Raw genomic sequence first — 21,098 nt, 5'->3', positions numbered from 1 at the left:
ACATGAATATTCCAGTTTAGGATGAACTAGTGGCAGATATACCTGAGTTTTGATGTTCTGACATAATGTTTTTAAGTTTCTTTTTAAGAAAGCCCAGAGATTTGTTGCCATTAGCTATGATGTTGTCTGTATGTTTGACCATTTTAGGTTTGCTTGAAGTGTAATGCCCAGATATTTAGCCGAAGGGACAAGTTCCAGTTTGTGATTCTTGAGGATATAGTCGTGTTTAAATAGTGTTTTCTTCTGTGAGACTGTAAGGACTGTGCATTTGTCTTGATGGGAAGCCATCAACCAGTATTGCTCCCACCTATCAGTTGCATCTAAATCTAACTGTGACAGGCATCACCGTACCTGACTTTGATATTTGATAGTTTTAATTGGTGATGATTGTCATCGGCAAACAGTCTGAGCTTACTTGATGATAGGTATTCTAGTAGGTCATTAATGTATACCAAGAATAATACTGGGCCCATAACTTTACCTTGAGGGACACCTGCGGTGTACCTGACAGGGGCTAGGTCAGATGACTTTACATCCAGGACAACATTCAAACGAGAGAACTAACGGCCTAATTTATGTAAAATAAAATGAACGAAAAACAAATATGTTATACATTAACAAACGACAACTACTGAATTACAGGTCCCTGACTTGGGACAGGCACATATATACAGAATGTGGCGGGGTTAAGTATTTTAGCGCAGGACCCCAAACCCTCTCCATAACTGCAGTGCCGGGGACAGCGGTATAACAGTACAACATAAAAACGAACTATAAAAATCTGTTGAAAAAGGCTTAACTCATCAGATGGACAAAAATATAAGTGGACGTGGACGGATACTTTTACAGCTATTTCAAAACCTCTCAGTAACAACTAATAAAAAAAACATGCATCTAAGACAAAATTATCAATTTTATGTTTTGGGGAAGGTTAACTTTTTGGTAATAAGACCCGTAACGGCCTGGCTGGGGAATTTGGTAGACAATGCTCTCACATTAATCTGTACCGATACAGGCTCCAAAAGTCATCCTTTACAAGCCACAACTCATTGTGGTGCTCCTTCCAAAGGAGGCTCATATGGAGACAAGAAGAAGAAGAAGTAAGAACAACAACACATTGATTTCCTTCCCCTTCCTTATATTCCCCTGACATGGCGTCCAACAAGCAGAATTCTTCGAGCACAACTGATCCAATCAATAAGAGAAAACGGAGACATTCTGACTCTGATTCAGAGCAAACACTTACAAGACAATCAGCGGGCAACAATTCTCCTCAAAGTTCGTCTCTGACTTCACCAAACACGAGTCCCATCGGCCTTATTCCAAAGGATACAAGAGACTGGACAGAAGAAACTATTTACAATAATCTGCAAATTAAAGACACACCAAGCCCATTTCCCATTGATGTTTTCAATACGGGATATGTTGACTCTTTTTTGAAAAACCATATAAAAATAAGAGATTACATGTTAAAGGTTAATACAGACGAAAGGCACAGATCAAAGCATGACTGCTATGCATTTGCACTTAACGATGCATTTGATGTAGACTGCAGTGTACTTAGTGATATAACAATTTCCAAAGCATGGCAGTTGACTGAAGAGTTCAAAAAACCATTTCAGGACTCGTGTTTTGTTAAGTGGCTGTTTGAATACAATATAAATAGAAAAAAAATAGAAAAAGACAAATTGAAGGACATGAGAAATATCTGCCAAAAGTAAGTGTGTTAAGTTCATGAAGGTAGTTTTAAGTATAGCAGTCCCAAAAGTTTCAACAGTTGTGCATAGCTGAGGATGTCATTACATTGCTTTGTAAATAATGAATACAAGTAAACCATGTGTATTTTTTTACTGATTCCTAGCAACAATTGGCCAAAGGCCAAAAAAACATAGGAGCCAAATTCCTAAAAATAAACATTTTATTTTTGTAGGTATAAGAAAATGTGGTGTGAGTGCCATTGAGACACTACTTAAAACCAAAGTCACATTTTATAAAAGTAAACCATTATAGGTCAAAGTACTGTTTTCAACACAGCCTTGCAAAATTGGCTCACACTGAACAGCAAGCTCTAAAGGACCACAACAAAATACTAGTGAAAAACTATTCAAACAGGAAAACTAACAATCTAAACTATATAAAAAAAACAAGAAACGAGAAACACTTTTAAACCACTGTCAACAAACAATTGCAACAACTACTGAACATCAGATTCCTGACTGATGAAAGCTGAGTGCAAAGAATTTCAGAAGGGTTTATTTTTTAATGGTACAAAACCTTCCAGTACGTTTTTCCATGATTCTTAATTTTTTTTTATTATTACTGTGTCCAGCACATTACTGTATCAAGCATATCAATGAGTCCAACATATTACTGAATCAATGCTTCCTGGAGGTACACTTATAAGAACTCTGTGGTCCTATCATGCATCTCTCTGCATAGCTTTTATTTAATAATCTATCTAATTTTTATTGAATCTTTACACCCTTATATGTCAAATGTATGTAAAAACAATTGTACAAATGATTTTGTAGGTGGTCTTTATTACCTGTTTTTGAAAGACATGGTGGAGTTTTCTGGCTCTTAATTTGACATATAAACACTATTCCCTATTTCCATTCATTAATCAAATTATAAATTGTTGATAATTTATAAACACGTACATGTACAAAGTAAACATTTGCTGTCTAGCAGTTTGAATGTGCAGATACAAAATAACATTGTATTAATTAGCACTTTTTTTTTTTTTTTTTTATGAAGCATATATCCAAGATTACAGCAATTTTGCAGTCAGCTTTTATTTATGGTGTCAGAGCATACACATAGGCAGAATTCTGATAACCCAACAGAGGCTATGTATCAAGAACTATTTGTGTCCTTTTTGAGGATATTTGGTGTTACTGTCTTGTAAGTATATACAATGTTCATGTTTATTTATATTCTTTTTATTACTGCAGTAATGATATCAACAAACAAAAAACCTATTTGGATGGATTTTGGTGCCAGTGGTTTTATTATACTATACATGTACACCCACTTTATATATATGTTTATACATGTACATGTATATAGCATTCATGGTATTTTTCTGTCCATTTGTCTAACATTTGTATCCATTACTCCTTTTAAACTGCTGAATGAAATTAGATGAACAACTACAGGTCACTGTACAGCCTTCAACAATGAGCAAAGCCCATACAGCATAGTCTGCTATAAAAGACCCTGAAATGACAAATGTAAAACAACTCAAATGAAAAAAACTAATACATGTAGCCTAATTTATGTACAAAAAGATGAACAAAAAACAAATATATATATATAACCCATCAAGAAACAACAACAACTGAAGTATAGGCTCCTGACTTAGAACATCAGCTAATATTATTCTTTATTGAAAGACTATGTATACAGTGTATCTACATTTTCATTATAAAGAAATGTTCCAAATCTACCTGCCTATCATCTGACAATTGGTGACAGGATAGTAACTTCAACACCTGATGCTGTTGTTTGTAGCTTTGTTAGGAATGGAGAAGAAGTAGAGAAGAAAGTTATTGCTGTTGTAGAGGTAAATTATGTAGCATATATGATACCATATAGCAGGTTATTTTTGGGGAGTGTAAATTTTTGCTTATTTTCGCAGATAGAACAAAATAACCAAAATAAATCAGTGGGTCCACTTCAATACTTAATTCATAAGGGTTGCTGCTGGGGTTCTGTAGCTTGCTTACACTCTTTTCACATAATTGAGATTAAAAAAAATCATACATTGCATAGGTAAATATGTTACCTTTTCCCATATTGGTTGAATACAGTATTTTTGTGTTTTTACTTTTTTGTAATGTAAAATTTGAATACCAAAATGATCAATTAAAAGCCAGGTTTTCAAAGAAAAAAAATACGAAAAGTAATGTGAACTTTATTGACCTTATTGTATATTTCTGATAGTTTTTCTGCCTTATTCACATATTTTCAAGCTTGAAAAGATGACTTATTCCAGCAGCATGTCCTATCATCTAAACGAAAATCTGTACTAGTTCAAAGATAATGGTCGTCATACTAAACTCCAAAATATACAAAAGAAACTACAATTAATATCATACAAGACTATAGCTAACAAAGGCCTGAGGCTCTTAACATGGGACAAGTTCAAAAATCATTGATCATAAGTACTTTGTAAGTAGCATATGATGTAAGACAAAAGATAAGCTAGGTTTTTGGGTAATTACTCAATTGAACTGACTGAAAACGCTTTTAAAAACCCCAAACATAGGTTGAAAACAATGCCAATGTGAAATGTACACTCTTCTCATATATGTTATGATGGTATGATACTAAACCCCTAACGGGAAGGATTGTGTCTGATGTTCATATGATGAAATCATTATAGATTATCGTTGATTATCTCAACGAGATTGATTTTCTCGCTTGAGCTGGTACAGCGAAAGTGAGAAAAGCTATCAAGTTGAGATGACCAATGATAATCTGTTTATTGCTATTTTACCTATGACGACTTTGTCAATTTCGTTAGCAACACCACGTGACCTCCTTAGTTTTTAGCGATAATCATGATAATTTTTCTATCTCAAGCGAGAAGCGTGATATGAAAATGATCACAAAAAAATATCAAAGGAAAAATGCACAAAATAGCGATAATAATCTTTAAGTCAGTTTAATTGAAGTCTGGAGCTGGCATGTCAGTTAACTGCTAGTAGTCTGTTGTTATTTATGTATTATTGTCATTTTGTTTATTTTTTTTGGTTACATCTTCTGACATCAGACTCGGACTTCTCTTGAACTGAATTTTAATGTGTGTATTATTATGCGTTTACTTTTCTACATTGGCTAGAGGTATAGGGGGAGGGTTGAGATCTCGCAAACATGTTTAACCCCGCCGCATTTTTGCACCTGTCCCAAATCAGAATCCTCTGGCCTTTGTTAATCTTGTATTATTTTAATTTTAGTTCCTTGTGTACAATTTGGAAATTAGTATGGCATTCATTATCACTGAACTAGTATATATTTGTTTAGGGGCCAGCTGAAGGAGGCCTCCGGGTGCAGGAATTTCTCGCTACATTGAAGACTTGTTGGTGACCTTCTGCTGTTGTTTTTTTCTATGGTTGGGTTGTTGTTTCTTTGACACATTCCCCATTTCCATTCTCAAGTTGACCTTTTCATAAATTCAATAAGTTTCAACTAAACTTGTGAAGAATAATGCATGGATTAGGCTTTTAATAGAAATGATAATCACAGATGAAATTTACTCAATAGATTGATTCTTATCAGGAACTCATGACTTTGTTTGTTCAGGTCTCTATTCTATTTTATGGAGTGGCTATGCATGAATAGAGAAATAAACAAAATTAAGTTTTATGTATATTATTCTTTAATGATTTACTTCAACTGTTCAAATTAAAAATATCAATTATTTACCACTTCTCCGCAATGTTACTTCTTAATTAAGTACACGTATGAACTGTTTTAGATTCTTTTTCATGATGGATTTAGTTGTGAGGATTTATTAATATCTGGCATTTAGGATGAATACTGTAAATTCAGACATTATTGCAAGGTTTTATTATTGCGAAAAATATTTTTTATGAATTAAACAGGATTTTTTCTCAACATCGTAAAAATTAAAATTGCATTTAAGTCTAGATTGACAAAATCGCAATAATTAATGCACAAAATAATTTCTGAATTTACAGTATGCTATATCCATCTATTTAAAAGGTAAAGAAAGAGTACACCAGACCATCAAATCTGGAAAGGCAGACGAGAAATTGTGACAGGAAGAAGTCAGTTATTGATTCTGGATTAAAAGGCCAGCATACTGGAGATATGTTAGCAGTTATTCCTTCATCTGTATTTGGTCCTAATGGAATATATGGAATCATAGTACAGGGGACAATGGTAGGGATTCTTATTATAAACAATGTCAAATAGATAACATCCGGAACAAGAAGAGTAAACAAAAAACCCAAGGCCATTCATGTGCCTTCTATGAACAGTCAAGGGACCACACTGTGTCAGTTTATCAAATTTTAGTGCAGTTTTCTCAGCCTCTTTGAATCACAGCAGCTTTATATTTGATAGCAAGCTTCAGGATACAATACAAATAAACGATATTAAGTTTCCACAATTTAGATATGTCACCTGTGTATTATTTTGTCTGACTTTATAATGAAATATTTTAGGGTTATGCTTTGTGAGCATTTGCTTACACTTAATCTTGTTATTTCAACTGCACACACATTTGGTTAACTTTTCCAAGTTGTCCCAGCAATAAAAAAAAATACTTTTAAAACATCAACCAATTTATGAATTTTAACTGTAGGATATAAAAACAAAAGAAATCCAAATTCACCAAAAAGTTAGAATTAAAATGGTTATACATGTGTATTATTAGTTGAATTAGACCACATGAATTAATAAGTGCCTTAGTGACTAAATATTAAGCAGCAATTATATGCATATTTATGTACAAAACTGAGAATCATACTTAGATGTCCCTATATTGTTCTTTTTTGGTGGAACTCAAAGTTCTAGATCAGGTTGTATTCAACCTGACATATTTCACAATACAGCAAACTTTATGAAACTATTTAAGAAAGTAATATTACAAGTTGGAAATCTTATAATCAGTACAAAGTATACACAACAAATGACAGATGAAATCTCTACAATCTGATCAAGCGTATCCTGTTTATTTGCAGGTCACATTTGTATCCCTAGCAACAAGTCAAGAATATTGTAATAACCTTCAAGAAGGGAACATGAAGAATTGTGATGCTACAATAAAGTACAGTACTCCAGTTAATATGCTGTCTACTGAAGGTAGATACGAACTTGTCAGAACCTTCCTTGGAATGTCAACTTTACTGGATTGTATGACACAGGATATAAAGAATTAGGTATAAATTGTTTGTACTTGTCAGAACCTTCCTTGGAATGTCTACTTTACTTGATTGTATGACACAGGAAATAGTGAATTAGGTATAAATTGTTTGTATTAGTTTCCTCTTCAACTGTCAAACATTAAACTTAGTTTAAGAAGTATAATTATGTTCTATTCAACTTTGTTTTTTAGGATAATCCCCCTTAGTGGACCAATCCATGACAAAACCATGTGTGTAGCTATGTTTACGTCAAAACGTCCGGGCATACACTTGAATTTGGCAAAAGAAATTAAATCTTTTCATCTAAATTAAATTAAAAGAATAAAATCAGAGTACGTCAACCTTCTTAGTTTTACTTCAAGGGCTTGTAATTAGATGGAGGTTCTGCTTCAATGCGAACAAGTCATGCGTAATGCAATTTTCCTTGAACCCACGAGAAGTTCGAGTAACATACGACTGTCATATTGCGAAAAGTGTTCTTCCGGTAGCCGAAGAATACACTCACTTAGGCATTGCGCTAAATTCCAAATTCAGATCGACAAAAAGAACATCAAATGCATGTAGAAAAGGCAAGAACTCTTATTTTGCGCTCAACGGTGTTTGCAACAAGTCAACACATCCATGTGTTCTACTTAAACTGTTTAAATCTATAGTGTTACCTACTGTTCTGTATGGTTGTGAAATGTGGACTAGTTTAAAGTCAAACGACATTGCTGCGTTAAATCGTTTTCAGCACTTTATGGTCAAGCAAATTTTGGACTTGAAAACGTCTACGAGATCAGATATGTGCCAAAGTATACTTGGACTTCATACTATTACCTCGTCTATAGAGACTAAGAAGTTATATTTCTTGCAAAAACTGTGTAGTCTTCATGACAACTTCCTAACGAAGAAAATATTTCGTGTGCGTCTGTTTACCTATTTTATTGACAATGAACGCAATCATCATCGATTCATTCCTGATATTATGAACATTTTGTATAAATATAGCCTTCATTCTTATATGCTTGACTTTTTGCGAGAGGGAGTTTTTCCAACGAAGCAATCTTGGAAAGCTATAGTGCAAACTGACGAATGGACTCGGCGTTTACATAACTATAATAACTTTTCTCGCTTTAGAATTATTCACCTATCGGTTAGAGTTCCAGACTTCTGGAAAAGTTCTAAATCATCCAGAGAAATCGTAAACTCCTATTATATTACTTAACTGCTAACCGACATTCCAAATACCACTGGAGGTACATGCGAACTATGTAACACTCAGTTTTTAGATGTATATGTACATGCATGTTGTAGCTGTAGCGGAACTCATTTAATCAGAGATATGTGGTGGGAGTTTATAATTGAAAAATTCCCATTGCATTTATTTGTGGAACTTTATTCATACGAAGATGAAGAGTTATATTGCATTCTTTTGGGGAAGCACATAACAACAAACAATATAGACACCGAAAGTTTTTATAATCTTTGTCATGTGCATGTTGCACACTGTGTCGCTGCATATAGTAGATTAAGGAGAACAACGATTCGTTAATGTGCCAGTGCATGAACCGTCGTTAGTGAGAGCAATTTTTGTCAAAATTTTCTTCAGTTATATAAATAAGCACAGAACTTTATTTTGTTATGTACATATTGTCATATTATATTGTGTTATTATCATGTTTTGAAAACTTTTGTAATTTGATCTGTTTACATATATGATTGTTCATTGAATCTCTTAATAGAGGAAATAAAGATATGAATGAATGAATGAATATTGTAACATCCATTATTATGTTTATCTCTGAGTCTGCACTAAGTATAGATATATCTAGAATTTTCACATGGTGTTGTTTACAAAGTGAAAGATGCAAGTGATATTAGGATATGTATAGAACATACCTTTGTAGCAATGTCACTTCATATCAAATTAGATTACCTGTAAAAGAGCATCATTACATTTTTCTCAATCCTGTTTCATATCAATATTTTATCATTGGTATATAGATAAACATATCAAATAAACTCATCATAGATACCAGGACTAAATTTTAAATATACGTCAGATGTGCGTTTCTTCTACAAAAGTGGACAAAGGGACAATTCAATATCTAAATTAAAATCCTCACACTTGTTCATTTCATCTTTCTATAATACTATATAATCAGAAATTATTGTAAGCATTTTATAATTGTGATTTGGTCATTTTATTTTCTAAAATATATTACTAAATGAATTAAGAAATATTAAAATTAATTGATGTTAATTTGTATTGATCAATGAAGATGGTTTGAATGGAAAATTAAACATGTGTTAGGTTGATAGTATAATTTTTCTTCAGTGTACCTTTACAATCCTTATATACTGTCACCTATTAAAAAAAATATATATTTAAACACACATACATTTAAACATGTATGCTTATTCCTTCACATTCTATTTTTAGGATGAAATGGATAAAGGACTAAAAAAGAAAGTAGAGGAAGACAAGATAGAACAAACACCAACTTCCCTCATAGATCCACCTATTGACCCTGATGAACCTACATACAGCTATCAAGTTTCTTATGGAGAAATGATTGGATCTGACAATGTGCTCTGTGTTGTAGAATGATTCCATTTTAACTGTGTTGGACTTGTGAATATGCCAAAAGGAAAATGGTTTTGTTCAAATTATTGAGGCGAGACAAGTAAAAATGATGAGAGAAGATTTGCTAAATCTTAGTGCAATACTTATAATGAATTATTTTTATGTTAAGCGACACCAAATGGCTTACATAAATGGATTTAGTATTGTAAGTTGATATTTGCTGAAAACTGTAACAGTTATGTAAAGAACAAGGTAGCAAAAAGAATGAAGGGTATAGATATTGTAAAGTACAAACAGTACTGTGAAAGAAATGTATAATATAAAAACATACTGCAAGTCATCAAAAAGTATATCAATAATTATGGGTTGCAATTGATAAGGAGTTCAGTATATAAGCTTATTGATTTTTTCTTTTCTAACAGGGACAGAGATTATTAAAGATAAAGTTGTCATTTTTTGTGTGGCAAATATGCTCGGAGTAATGCTTTTTAAACTTAATTTCAACTCAAGAAAACTTGATGTAAAGTAAGATTTATCATTAGCATGATTAGAGAAAAATAAATCTTGCCTTTGATTTATTTTGTATTTGGGACATTCATCCTGACCATATACATGTACCAAAGACAAATAGAGAAAACTAATTTAGACATGGATAAAAAAACTATATGGGTCAATTTAGCATACATGTTATTGTAAATCTACAGTGATGATAAGATCACATACGTTTATACGTTAATTTCATTAATGAATTGTAAATAAATGTATATAAAGTTTATGTATAAAGATTAATATCAAACATTTTTCACTTAATTTTAATGCCCCATTTATGTGCGTAATGTTTTTTTTAATTTATCCGCATTATGTTTTCTGGTCTGTGTGTCCATCTGTTTGTCTGTCTGTTCCTCAGTCAGTCTGTCCTGTTTAAGGTTAAAGTTTTGGTTAAAGTTTTTGGTTGAGGTTGTTTTTGAAGAAGTTGAAGTCCGATCAATTTGAAACTTAGCAAACATGTTCCCTATGATATGGTCTTTCTAATTTTAATGCCAAATGAGAGCTTTTATCCCATTTCATGGTCCGCTGAACATAGAAAATGAAAGTACGGATGGGGCATCTGTGTAATTTGGACAAATTCTTGTTTATATATATAAATGTTTAAATATTAACTTAAATTGCAAAACTAATGTACATGTAAATATCAATCGCAAACATTGTAGGTACTTGCTACCAATGCCTTGCATTTACTTTATAATAGAAATGAGAAGGCATTGGTGGCTAAGTGGTCCAAGTAGTTTAATTACTGTATCACTAAATTACTGTATCACTAGCCTGTCAACATTGAGGTTGTGAGTTCAAATACTGACACTGCAAGTGACAGGTGCATTCAAATATTTTCTTAATTGACTAGGATTGTCATTGTTCCTACCCAAGTTTGTTAGTTCTCTTTAGTTTCCTCCACATTACAAAATAACAACTGTAAAAACTAAATAGTGGTAAACATGTTAAAAGGGGCGCTTAACACTAATCAGTCATCAACAACTTTGTCAAACTTCATGAAATTTTATAAAATTTGGACAGAAGCTTGTTTATGACAGAAAATGCAGAATCCAGAGCAAAATTAAAAAAAAAAAAATTTCCTTATTTTACGGATAAATGAACAGGTTTCTTTCAATTTATCAGCCAGCGAAGAAACTCCAGACAGTCACAGTATGGGGAACATTGGTATTATTATCAGATGACAGCATTGGATGCGGTGTAAACTACTTGTATCATGTGTATAAGGTTTTACATTTCAGTAGGTAAAAGGACTGGATGCTTCATATTTTGTATGCTTATACCTTATGTTAAGAAGTTTCTGTCTGTCACATGGTTCAGTGATTGATTAAAAGAAAATTTCAGTTTTTTGTAATGTGAATTTCTCTCTTATTATGAGTAATAGGATAACTTTATTTGGTATGTGAGTTCTTTCAAGTAGATATATAAGATGCTGTATGAGTGCCAATGAGACAACTCTCCATCCAAGTCACAATTTGTAAAAGTAAACCATTATAAGTCAAAGTACAGTCTTCAACACAAAGCCTTGGCTCACATCGAACAGCAAGCTAAAAAGGGACTCCCAAACGACTAGTGTAAAACCATTAAAACAGGAAAACAAATGTCATATGACAAAGGTTAGAAACAAGTATTTGAAACTCTGATTAAACAAGGTGCAAATGTAAACGAATCGCTTATGTATGCTTGCAAAGTAGGTTGATATGCAGTCATTGATAGTCTCTTATAAAATGGCACTGATATTTGTTTTGAAGATGACGATGGGTGGACACCATTAATGTGGGCTACTTATAAATTTATAATAGATATTTCGAGATGGTTATAAAAAAGAAGATGTGGTATGATTGCCAATGAGACAACTATCCACAAAAGACCAAAATGACACAAATATTAACAACTATAGGTCACCATAAGACCTTCAACAATGAGCAAAGCCCATACCGCATAGTCAGCTATACTTATTAGTTAGTTATTAAAGAGAGCTGAATAAAGATCTGTTAACTGGTTTAAATACTTTAACTGTAAACATACACATTGCCATTCACTTCCAAAGAAAGCAGAGAGACATGGCTATCATTATATCGTCAAAGTACTGAAATCTCATGGAGCTACCTATACTGAACAAGAATCAAAAAGTGTCTTGCAATATGAGAACTCATTGAATATTGATCTTTCTAATATTGCACCATAGAAGAGGAATACGCACATTTACTCTTCTTACCTTTTTGAAGGATTTAAAAATAAACTTTAAAAGTGATTCAAAGGACGAATCAAAACAATTCTTCTGTCTGTCTTACGTAAATGGTAAACAATATATTTTTGACAATTGATTATTTTTGGTTGTATGTCCAACACCCAATGTAGTACATTATCAACGATATTGATATTATCATAATCAACACTTAAGCCGTTCATCTACTTAACCAGTTTCCCGGGTTTATCTATATTAGTCAATATCAACATGTGCATTTTATGTATTTGTATTAACAATTATTTCTTTGATTATATTTTTGATAATGTTGATATCGACGTTTAAAGTTTAAAGTTTCCTTGTAAATAAATTCACCATAGATACCAGAACTAAACATTTATATTTACGGAAGACACGTGTTTCGTCTACAAAAGACTCGTCATTGACGCTCGAATAAAAAATGTTATAAAGGCCACTATCGACATTTATATGTTCCCTTGTAATGTTTCTTGTATTCATAACTTTGTATTCATATCAAACAAGTGTCAATATCAACAATAATGATTCAAAATCACAAGTTTATGTTAATTTTTTTCTCTTAATATACTTACTTTGCAAACTTTTTATGCAAATGTAGATTTTACACAGTTCATATATATCGCATCATCATTATATGAATTTTCCTTCTAAATTTTATGTATTTGAAACGTGTTTCCTTTATCTTGATTTGTTTCATTTGTATCCATTTTCTTGCAAGTGTTTTGTCAAGGAATACATATGCAGTTGCAGCATTACAGTTTCGCATAGCTCTTTAACTAATATGTATGCTAAACACAAAAATTTATAACTTCAAAATTGATCATTTAATATATACTTTAAAGCTGAAGCATATAGTGCTTATGCGTTGTTAAAGCATTGATTTAAAAGTAATAACACATTTTCCTTACGAAGTTACCGACAAAAATTACAGGCTACTCATAAAGATATTGTTGAGAAGAAGGTAAATCACAAAAATATTAAATTCTGAGGAAAATTCATCACGGCGAGTTCTTAATCAAGTGGCAAAACATAAAGTCCAAACACATCAAACTAATTGAAAACAGTCATGTGTCTGAATTGGCAAAAACATGTTTTAAATGTAGAAAATGGTGGAGAAAAAGCTGTTTATATAGCTAGCTTAACCTCTTACTTGTATAACAGTCGCATACAATTCCATTATATTGATTACGATGCGTGAACAAAACAAACCGATATAATAAGTAAAAATGTCAAAATTGGGGTACAGCAGTCATCATTGTGTTATGATCTTAATTACTATAAAAATATGTAACAAAGAACAAAAAAATGCCAAGTAGACAAAGCACATTATCATAAAAATAAAAGACAAGAATAGTAACATTAACAAAATCACAATGACTAGATGTATTAGTACAGAACCACGTCATGTGTACCAAAGAAACACAAAAAGAATATAGACAAAGTACATTATCAAAAATGAAAGACAAGAATACACAAATGATCTCAGAACAATAATTCAATGATGGGATGTACAAGTACAGAGTCACGTCAAATGGATATCACCAAACACAGACTAAACAGTTAATGTTATATTCATAATGGCAAATAAAAGAATACTATGATACGTTATTAAAATGATAATCAACGTCAGTACCCAGAAGCTATATTTCAAGACAATCGTTAATTATTTATGAAGATGATACAGAATATTTATCAACAAGGTCTTGGTAACACAGTGTTGACTTCTGTATCCCTTTTGTGACTATTTTCCTATTATACGTCTGTTTTGTTCACGCATCGTTCTCAATATAACATAATTTGATTCGACTTTCATACAAGTAAGGTTCGATTCACCGCTATAAAACCAGGTTCAAACCACCATTTTTCTACATTTCAAGTCAAGAATATGACAGTTGTTGTCCATTCGTTTGACGTGTTTTGCCATTTGATTAGGGACTTTTCGTTTTAAATTTTTCTCGAAGTTTTTGTGAGTTTACTTTTTGGTACTTTCCAATGTTTAGAAAAAGGACGGGACGTTCTTTGACATACCCCTGATTCATCAACTTTATGCTCAGTCACTGGTGACGTTTAAGTCTTAGTAGGAGCTGCAAGCTCTTGAATACTGAATAAATTGGGAAATGTATAGCCCACATGCATTTGAAGTTGGTATATTGCTACAAAGATGGGGGAAATTAATGATTTAAAATTTTAAATCGTCTCTTTGTCATAGATTCTAGTATTGAGATTATGTATGGCAAAACACCCTTCACAAAGTTCATGATAATTTCAAAATATATCAAGTATTAACAGTAGAAAAGGTAATGACGATATGGTGTGGTCCAATAGACCACTTTCGAGTTCATCCGTCACCGGCAAAAACTCGTCAATTATACACGCCTTTATGACGTCATTTACCAGATAGAGGGGCTCGCCTGTATCCCTGCACTCTTTACTAATCTATATAAACAAAACGAGAAACGAGAAACACGTATATATTACATAAACAAACGACAACTACTGTAAATCAGATTCCTGATTTAGGACAGGTGCAAACATTTGCAGCGGGATTAAACGTTTCAATGGATCCAAACCTTCTCCCTTTTTCTGAAACAATAGCATCTCAAGCCAATATTTGAAATAAATATTTATTTATGTTGTTAAAAAAAAATGACAAAAAAAAATAAAATAACAATAAAAATTTGTCATCTGCTAAACTGTCGTGTTGTTTTTAAAACATTTATGAAAACATTTCATTTCCTTACACGTTTAGGAAGTCACAATTTCAGGGAAACAACAATTTTGTACCATTTCTGAATTTCACAATACTGTAAACCAACTTATTTTCGCGGATACTTTATTTCGTGTTTTACCCTTTCTTGACCACTTCGCGGCTATTTAATTTCGCGATTTTCTGATTTACTTGATGAGGTTTAATAAAGAAAGATACAAGGTTTACCTATTCGCGACGATTTATATTCGCGTAATTTTTTTACTCGCGAAAGTCGCGAAAATAAATCGCTCGCGAAAATAAGTTGGTTTACAGTATACGTTGCTTATGTCTTAATTTGTAACGACACATTAATCTCTTTGTTTATTTTGTAGATGAATTATCTCAACGCTATATGTTTTGCTATCCTTTGCAATATACGAATACACTATACATTTTTAATGTTCATCAAACGAAAATTGTATCTGCATTAAAACAATGTTCGGTTTTCTAGCAGACTGTTCAGGACTGGGACTTACTACTTCACCGTGGTTTACAGAAAGAGTGATCTCTGTTAATTTAAGCAAAAACTCACTACAAAATGTACCACAGCAGGGCAGGCCACCCTCGAAATTGATGTATTTAGATCTTTCGGAAAACAAGATTCTGAAGTTTGGCATACATGGAGCCTTGCCGTTTTCCAACACAAAAAGTTTGTTGAGTCTTAATTTATCTCATAATAGAATTTCGTTGGATACAGATACATATTTCAAAGGTATTTTTACGAACTTAAAAGAGTTACAAAATCTAGATGTTTCTCATAATATCTTCGGGAATCTAAGTTATTATTGTCCCGATGAAGTGTTTCAGGAGCTTGAATCGTAACAAAGTTTAAGTATTGACAGTGTTTTAAACGTCTCATTCGGGAAAGGATTTCTTGCGCTACGCCAGTTGACACATTTTAAGCTTACAGAATTAACCTCAAGGATAACAATACCTAACAATTATTTCCTTTATCTTCCAAATTTGATTTTTCTTGATATGTCTTCACAATGGGACAGACATGTTTCAGGATTCGTTGGACTTGAACATATTGAAAGTGGAACATTTAGGAGGCTTTCTCGTTTAGAGGTCTTAGATATATCTTATAATCGTAAACTAGGACTGTGTGGGTTTAAAAATGTAACCCATGATTTACCTTTTACATCGATTAAGGTGTTCAAAGCTCAATATTTGGCCTGCGAAAGAAGTGGCAGTACCTGGTTGTTTAACAATGACATAAAACCTTTATCTAATACCAAACTTGAAGAGTTAAACATCGATGGAAATAACTTGGATAAAACGGAAAACACTGCTATAACTTTAATTCCGAGATCCTTACGCCACCTCAGTGCTACGGACAACAGATGGATAGTTGCACAATACTGAGGTCAATACTCATACTTTGAATTACTTCTAATTTAACAAATGTAAAGACAATTGATTTAAGCTTTCAAAATAGACACCAGATGTCACAGTCTGTAAATATGTCATATTGCGATCATCCGGATTCAGTTATTGAAATAGTTTGCTTATGTGAAAGGTTTCCGTATAACGTAGAAACAAACCATTTACCATTTCAATCAGAAAGGCCGCATAATTTGAAAGCTGTTAACAAAAAGGAAAATAATTTAAGTACCATTCATTCTTGTGTACCATATTTCTATCCTTCATTTCAACTTGTTATCGTACCACCTAATACAGAGGAAATTATTATGGAAAGTGCCCGAGTCGGATATTCTATTACACCATTATATATAAGCACATTGTCAGTTAAGAAATTAATTTTACGGAATAATCAGTTATACTCCTTCATTGGGCCTATGTGTAACTTAACACATCTGCAACTTTTAGACCTGTCCGGAAATAGGCTGATGGTTCTACATATGTATTTGGAGCTTTACATAGTCTTCAACATTTGGCACTTGACAATAACATTCTCGGAAGCTCGGAAATTATTTTTGAAAAGCAAACGAATTTAGTATTTTTAAACATTTCATCGAACAGAATTTCTACTTTGTTCAAAGACTTTTTTTGGCTATCTTCAAATCTAAAGCACATATATTTAGATAACAACTTATTAGTAGATTGGAATGTGACAATATAACGCATGAAAGACCTTGAAATTCTGGACATTAACTGGAATCAAATAATGTACTTATCACCAAATGGAATGCAGCATTTAGAGAAATCGTTTGCAAAAAACGTTTCAATTAATATGCTGAACAATCCCCTGCATTGTTCGTGTGATTCTGTAATCTTTTTACAATGGATACCAAAACATAAAAATCATTTCAAATATTTTGATAATTACACATGCAGTAATAAAGGTAGTGATTTTGAGATAAGTAAGACAAATCTTCTTTTGAAGAAAGACTGTGCCTCCTATATGGAAGTGATAGTGCTCTCAGTTATTTTTATAATAGCTTTCATAGCTGTTGTTGGTACATCGATGATTAACCGCTTTCGGTGGAAGCTGCGATATTGGTACTATGTTATGAAAGGAGCGTACGGATATAATCGTGTTGAAACTGATGATCACTACCAATTTGACGCATTTGTGTCATACGCAGACAGAGATCAACACTTTCCTAAGGATGAGATGGTAGACTACCTGGAAAAACAAAGAGTTTTCCGGTTATGTATACATCACAGAGAATTAATTGCAGGATGTGGAATAGCAGAAACTATCACGAATGCTATCCACAACAGCAGAAAAGTTGTCTGCGTACTTTCGGAGGATTTTCTGAAATCCGAATGGTGCATGTATGAATTTAATATTGCTTTGACAGAAAGTAAAGTCTCCAGACAAGGTCAGAACATGATAATCATGCTCCGATTAGGTCGGATGGATATGAAGAATATCCCCACTGAGATTATGTACATTTTAAAAGAGGATACTTATATAGAATATCCCGAGAACGAAGATGATAGAGATATATTCTGGGAAGATTTTGCTGGATCTTTAAACTTATAGACTATTAGATAATGGGAAAACAACATTTTAATAATTCATTTCATCATTATTTCAACTATATATAAACTATACCTAAAGTGATCAAACACACATTGTCATTTAACAGATAAACTAATACTACATGTACAATGGCATGTTGAATTTTGTTTTGTCATTATATGGTGATATTATCGTGTTGCCTTTGTATGGAAATGAAATAAGATACAGCTACAAAAATTATTTGCAGATGAAATACCGGTGAACAAATGTTTGAAATTTTTATATAAAATGTGAAAGTTTATAAGTAATAAATATATTGTGATTCTTAATCGACGTTGTAGACTATCATCAGCTGTGACTGTAACTGCTTATCTTTAAAGTATTTGTTTATATGTAATTTTCTATTAGATAAAAAATAAATAAAATAGATAACATATATATGAATAAACTCATCATAAATAGCAGGATCGAAATTTTATATTTGCACCAGACGCGTGTTTCGTCTATAAAAGACTCACGAGAACGCTTAAATACAAAATGTAAACAAAAGCCGAGGAATTCACAACGTAATGGTCCAATCAAATGGAAAAACGAAAAGTTCAATGAATAAAAAAATAGGTAACACCTTTTATACTGCTGAAGTGGTACATGTACGGCGGCATTTTACGCAGGTGTTAACAGTAGTTATCAAAGGTACCAGGATTATAATTTAGTACGCCAGACGCGCGTTTCGTCTACATAAAACTCGTCAGTGACGGTCATATCAAAATATTTATAAAGCCAAACAAGTGAAAAGTTGAAGAGCATTGAGGATCCAAAATTTCCAAAAATTGTGCCAAATACGGCTAAGGTTATCTATGCCTGGAATAAGAAAATCCTTAGTTTTTCGAAAAATTCAACTTTTTGTAAACAGGAAACAATGGTGGATTAAAGCTCTTTTTATAGATAGTCAAACAAAGAATCACAAACAGGCATATAGACAAAGCACATAAGCCAAAAGTTAAGAAACAAATACAAACATTTAACATAACACAATGACTGGAATTCTAAATACAGCCATGTCATATGTAGCAAAAAAAAAAGGAAAAAAAAGGCATAAAGATAAAGCACATAAGCAAAAAAGGAAGACAAGTCAACAAAAAATTACCATAGCACAATAACACAATGACGGGATGTATAAGTAATATGCCACGTCAAATCGAATCCATCAGAGATACCAGAGGAAAATTCAAACTCATAGATCAAAAATAAAATGACAACGCCATGGCTAAAAATGAAAAAGACAAACAGAAAACAAAACCCAAGAGTACACAAGACATAATATAACAAACTAAATACTAAGCAACACGAGTCAACAAAAAACTGGGGGTGATTCAAGTGCTCCAGAAGGGTAAAAAGATTCTGCTAAAAGCAATATTCAAAAAGACAATTAAAAAATATTTTATATCTCTGGAAAGTAAGTTTTCACGTTTGAACTTTTTTACATTTGTCGTGTCGGGGCCTTTTATAGCTGACTTTGCGGTATGATATTTGCTTATTGTTGAAGGTCGAACGGTGAAATGTAATCATACCACATCTTTTACTTTTTTCCACATACCTTGTTATTACTTAAGATAATAAACAACGTCAGTACAAATAATATATACTTCAAGACGTGTATTATTTGTGAGGTTGATGCTGGTGACGTTTTACAAAGTCTGAGTAGGAGCTGCAAGCTCTTGATGACCGAACAAGTTTGGAAATGTATATCCCACATGAAGGTGAAGTTGGTATATTGCTACTAAGGTGAGGAAAGTCTATAATTTCTAAATTTCTAAAATAGCTTGGGGATATATAAATTGAACCCAATCCAAAAAGTTTGCATTATTATTAAAAGGAAAGAACCTCATCAATATGTATGAATGTGAAGTAAATAATCTGGCTTCTTTAAACTTCTTGTTTTGCACAAATGCATATGAAAGTAGAAAAAGGTCTACAAGAAGAGGCTCACAGTTCGTTCCCATATATGGTGCTAATAAGAACCTCTTGCATACTGATCATTCGTTCCCCCAGCATGGTTAACCTTTTTGATCACTATTAACAAAATATGACGAATTGTTTTCCAAATATAATTAATTTATAGCGTTTGCTACCATTTTATGTTGATAGCATACAAACCAATGTACAACACTACTTTGCATTCAAATATTTAACGTTTCATATAACTACAAAATGAGCATAGTTCTTTTATAAGATAACATCAACAATAGTAAACCGCAGTTCTAGTAATAAATCCCGGATCACAAACCAAAACCGAAAGAAACACATCAACTTTTAGAGGAAAAACAACGAAATAGCTAAACAATAAACTGCTACAAAACGCCAACATACACAGAAACGGGATATTTGTTAGCAACTGTCATAGTCCTGACATTGCACAGATCATTCTATGAAAACAATAGTGGTTTAAACCTGGTTTTATGGCCATTCAAACCTCCCGATTGTATGGCAATGTTTAAAACTATCACTGAAATGACAACACTACGCGACAGGAAACAACATAAAAAACGTCAACAAACAAAGCACATATACACTTACAAATAAATAACACAACAACACATTACAACCGAAGAATAAGAACAAACATGTTTCATTTACAACAGCACATGCACAACACACCACGAATATTGATTTATTTTAGTGATCTATACATAATCTTGAAATCTGACAGTGTATAATCCATGTTTTACTTTCAAGAAACAAGTTGGTAAAGATATAAATCACATGCAGCGGAAAAGCAGTGGAAAATAATATTGAAGCAAATTATGAAACAGTGATTAAACATCAAATTTTCAGAAAAAAACCCATTTTGTTACTCTTCCATGCTATTCATTCTTAAGATTATTTTTTGATGTACTTGCAATGAATGTTATTGTAGTATACAAAAAGAGAAAAATAAAAAATTTAGATCTTCATCTTGTTTTATTAAAGGAACAAATCAATTTTGATGAGCAAACCATGTATCTAAATGGTCAACAAATATCCGATAGTTACACATCTCTATTAAATCCGATAGGCTGTTTACACAGAATCTAATGTACCCTAACAGCTCTCGTATCTCATGAAGTCATTATTAGGGTAGGTAAACTACACTCCTTTAAGAAAAGACTAGTCCGACAGATAACCAATCTATCTGT

At 32.4% G+C, this 21,098-nt stretch overlaps 2 protein-coding genes across 2 annotated transcripts; both read left to right on the top strand.

Annotated features, from left to right (window-relative positions):
• Positions 1-1,090: 1,090 nt before the first annotated feature.
• LOC134695884 (uncharacterized) lies at positions 1,091-10,288 on the top strand. Its single transcript, XM_063557353.1, has 6 exons — positions 1,091-1,717; positions 2,758-2,904; positions 3,433-3,565; positions 5,731-5,910; positions 6,714-6,911; positions 9,322-10,288. Exons 1-5 carry the CDS (start codon positions 1,152-1,154, stop codon positions 6,909-6,911), a joined length of 1,224 nt encoding a protein of 407 aa, XP_063413423.1. The 5' UTR covers positions 1,091-1,151; the 3' UTR covers positions 9,322-10,288.
• A 6,788-nt stretch (positions 10,289-17,076) lies between these two features.
• Positions 17,077-17,943, top strand: LOC134697472 (toll-like receptor 4). Its single transcript, XM_063559753.1, has one exon. It carries the CDS (start codon positions 17,077-17,079, stop codon positions 17,941-17,943), a length of 867 nt encoding a protein of 288 aa, XP_063415823.1.
• The last annotated feature ends 3,155 nt before the right edge of the window (positions 17,944-21,098 follow it).

The sequence above is a fragment of the Mytilus trossulus genome, chromosome 14 (genome assembly GCF_036588685.1).
Source record: "Mytilus trossulus isolate FHL-02 chromosome 14, PNRI_Mtr1.1.1.hap1, whole genome shotgun sequence".
NCBI lineage: Eukaryota > Metazoa > Mollusca > Bivalvia > Mytilida > Mytilidae > Mytilus > Mytilus trossulus.
This window is presented reverse-complemented; position numbering and strand designations above follow the sequence as displayed.

Excerpts from the sequence above, each read along its gene's own strand:
- LOC134695884 (XM_063557353.1), top strand. The coding sequence starts at position 1,152 with ATGGCGTCCAACAAGCAGAATTCTTCGAGCACAACTGATCCAATCAAT. Across the intron at positions 1,718-2,757 it reads ATGAGAAATATCTGCCAAAA|CATATATCCAAGATTACAGC; the intron begins GTAAGTGTGTTA and ends TTTTTTATGAAG. Across the intron at positions 5,911-6,713 it reads TCATAGTACAGGGGACAATG|GTCACATTTGTATCCCTAGC; the intron begins GTAGGGATTCTT and ends GTTTATTTGCAG.
- LOC134697472 (XM_063559753.1), top strand. The coding sequence starts at position 17,077 with ATGAAAGACCTTGAAATTCTGGACATTAACTGGAATCAAATAATGTAC.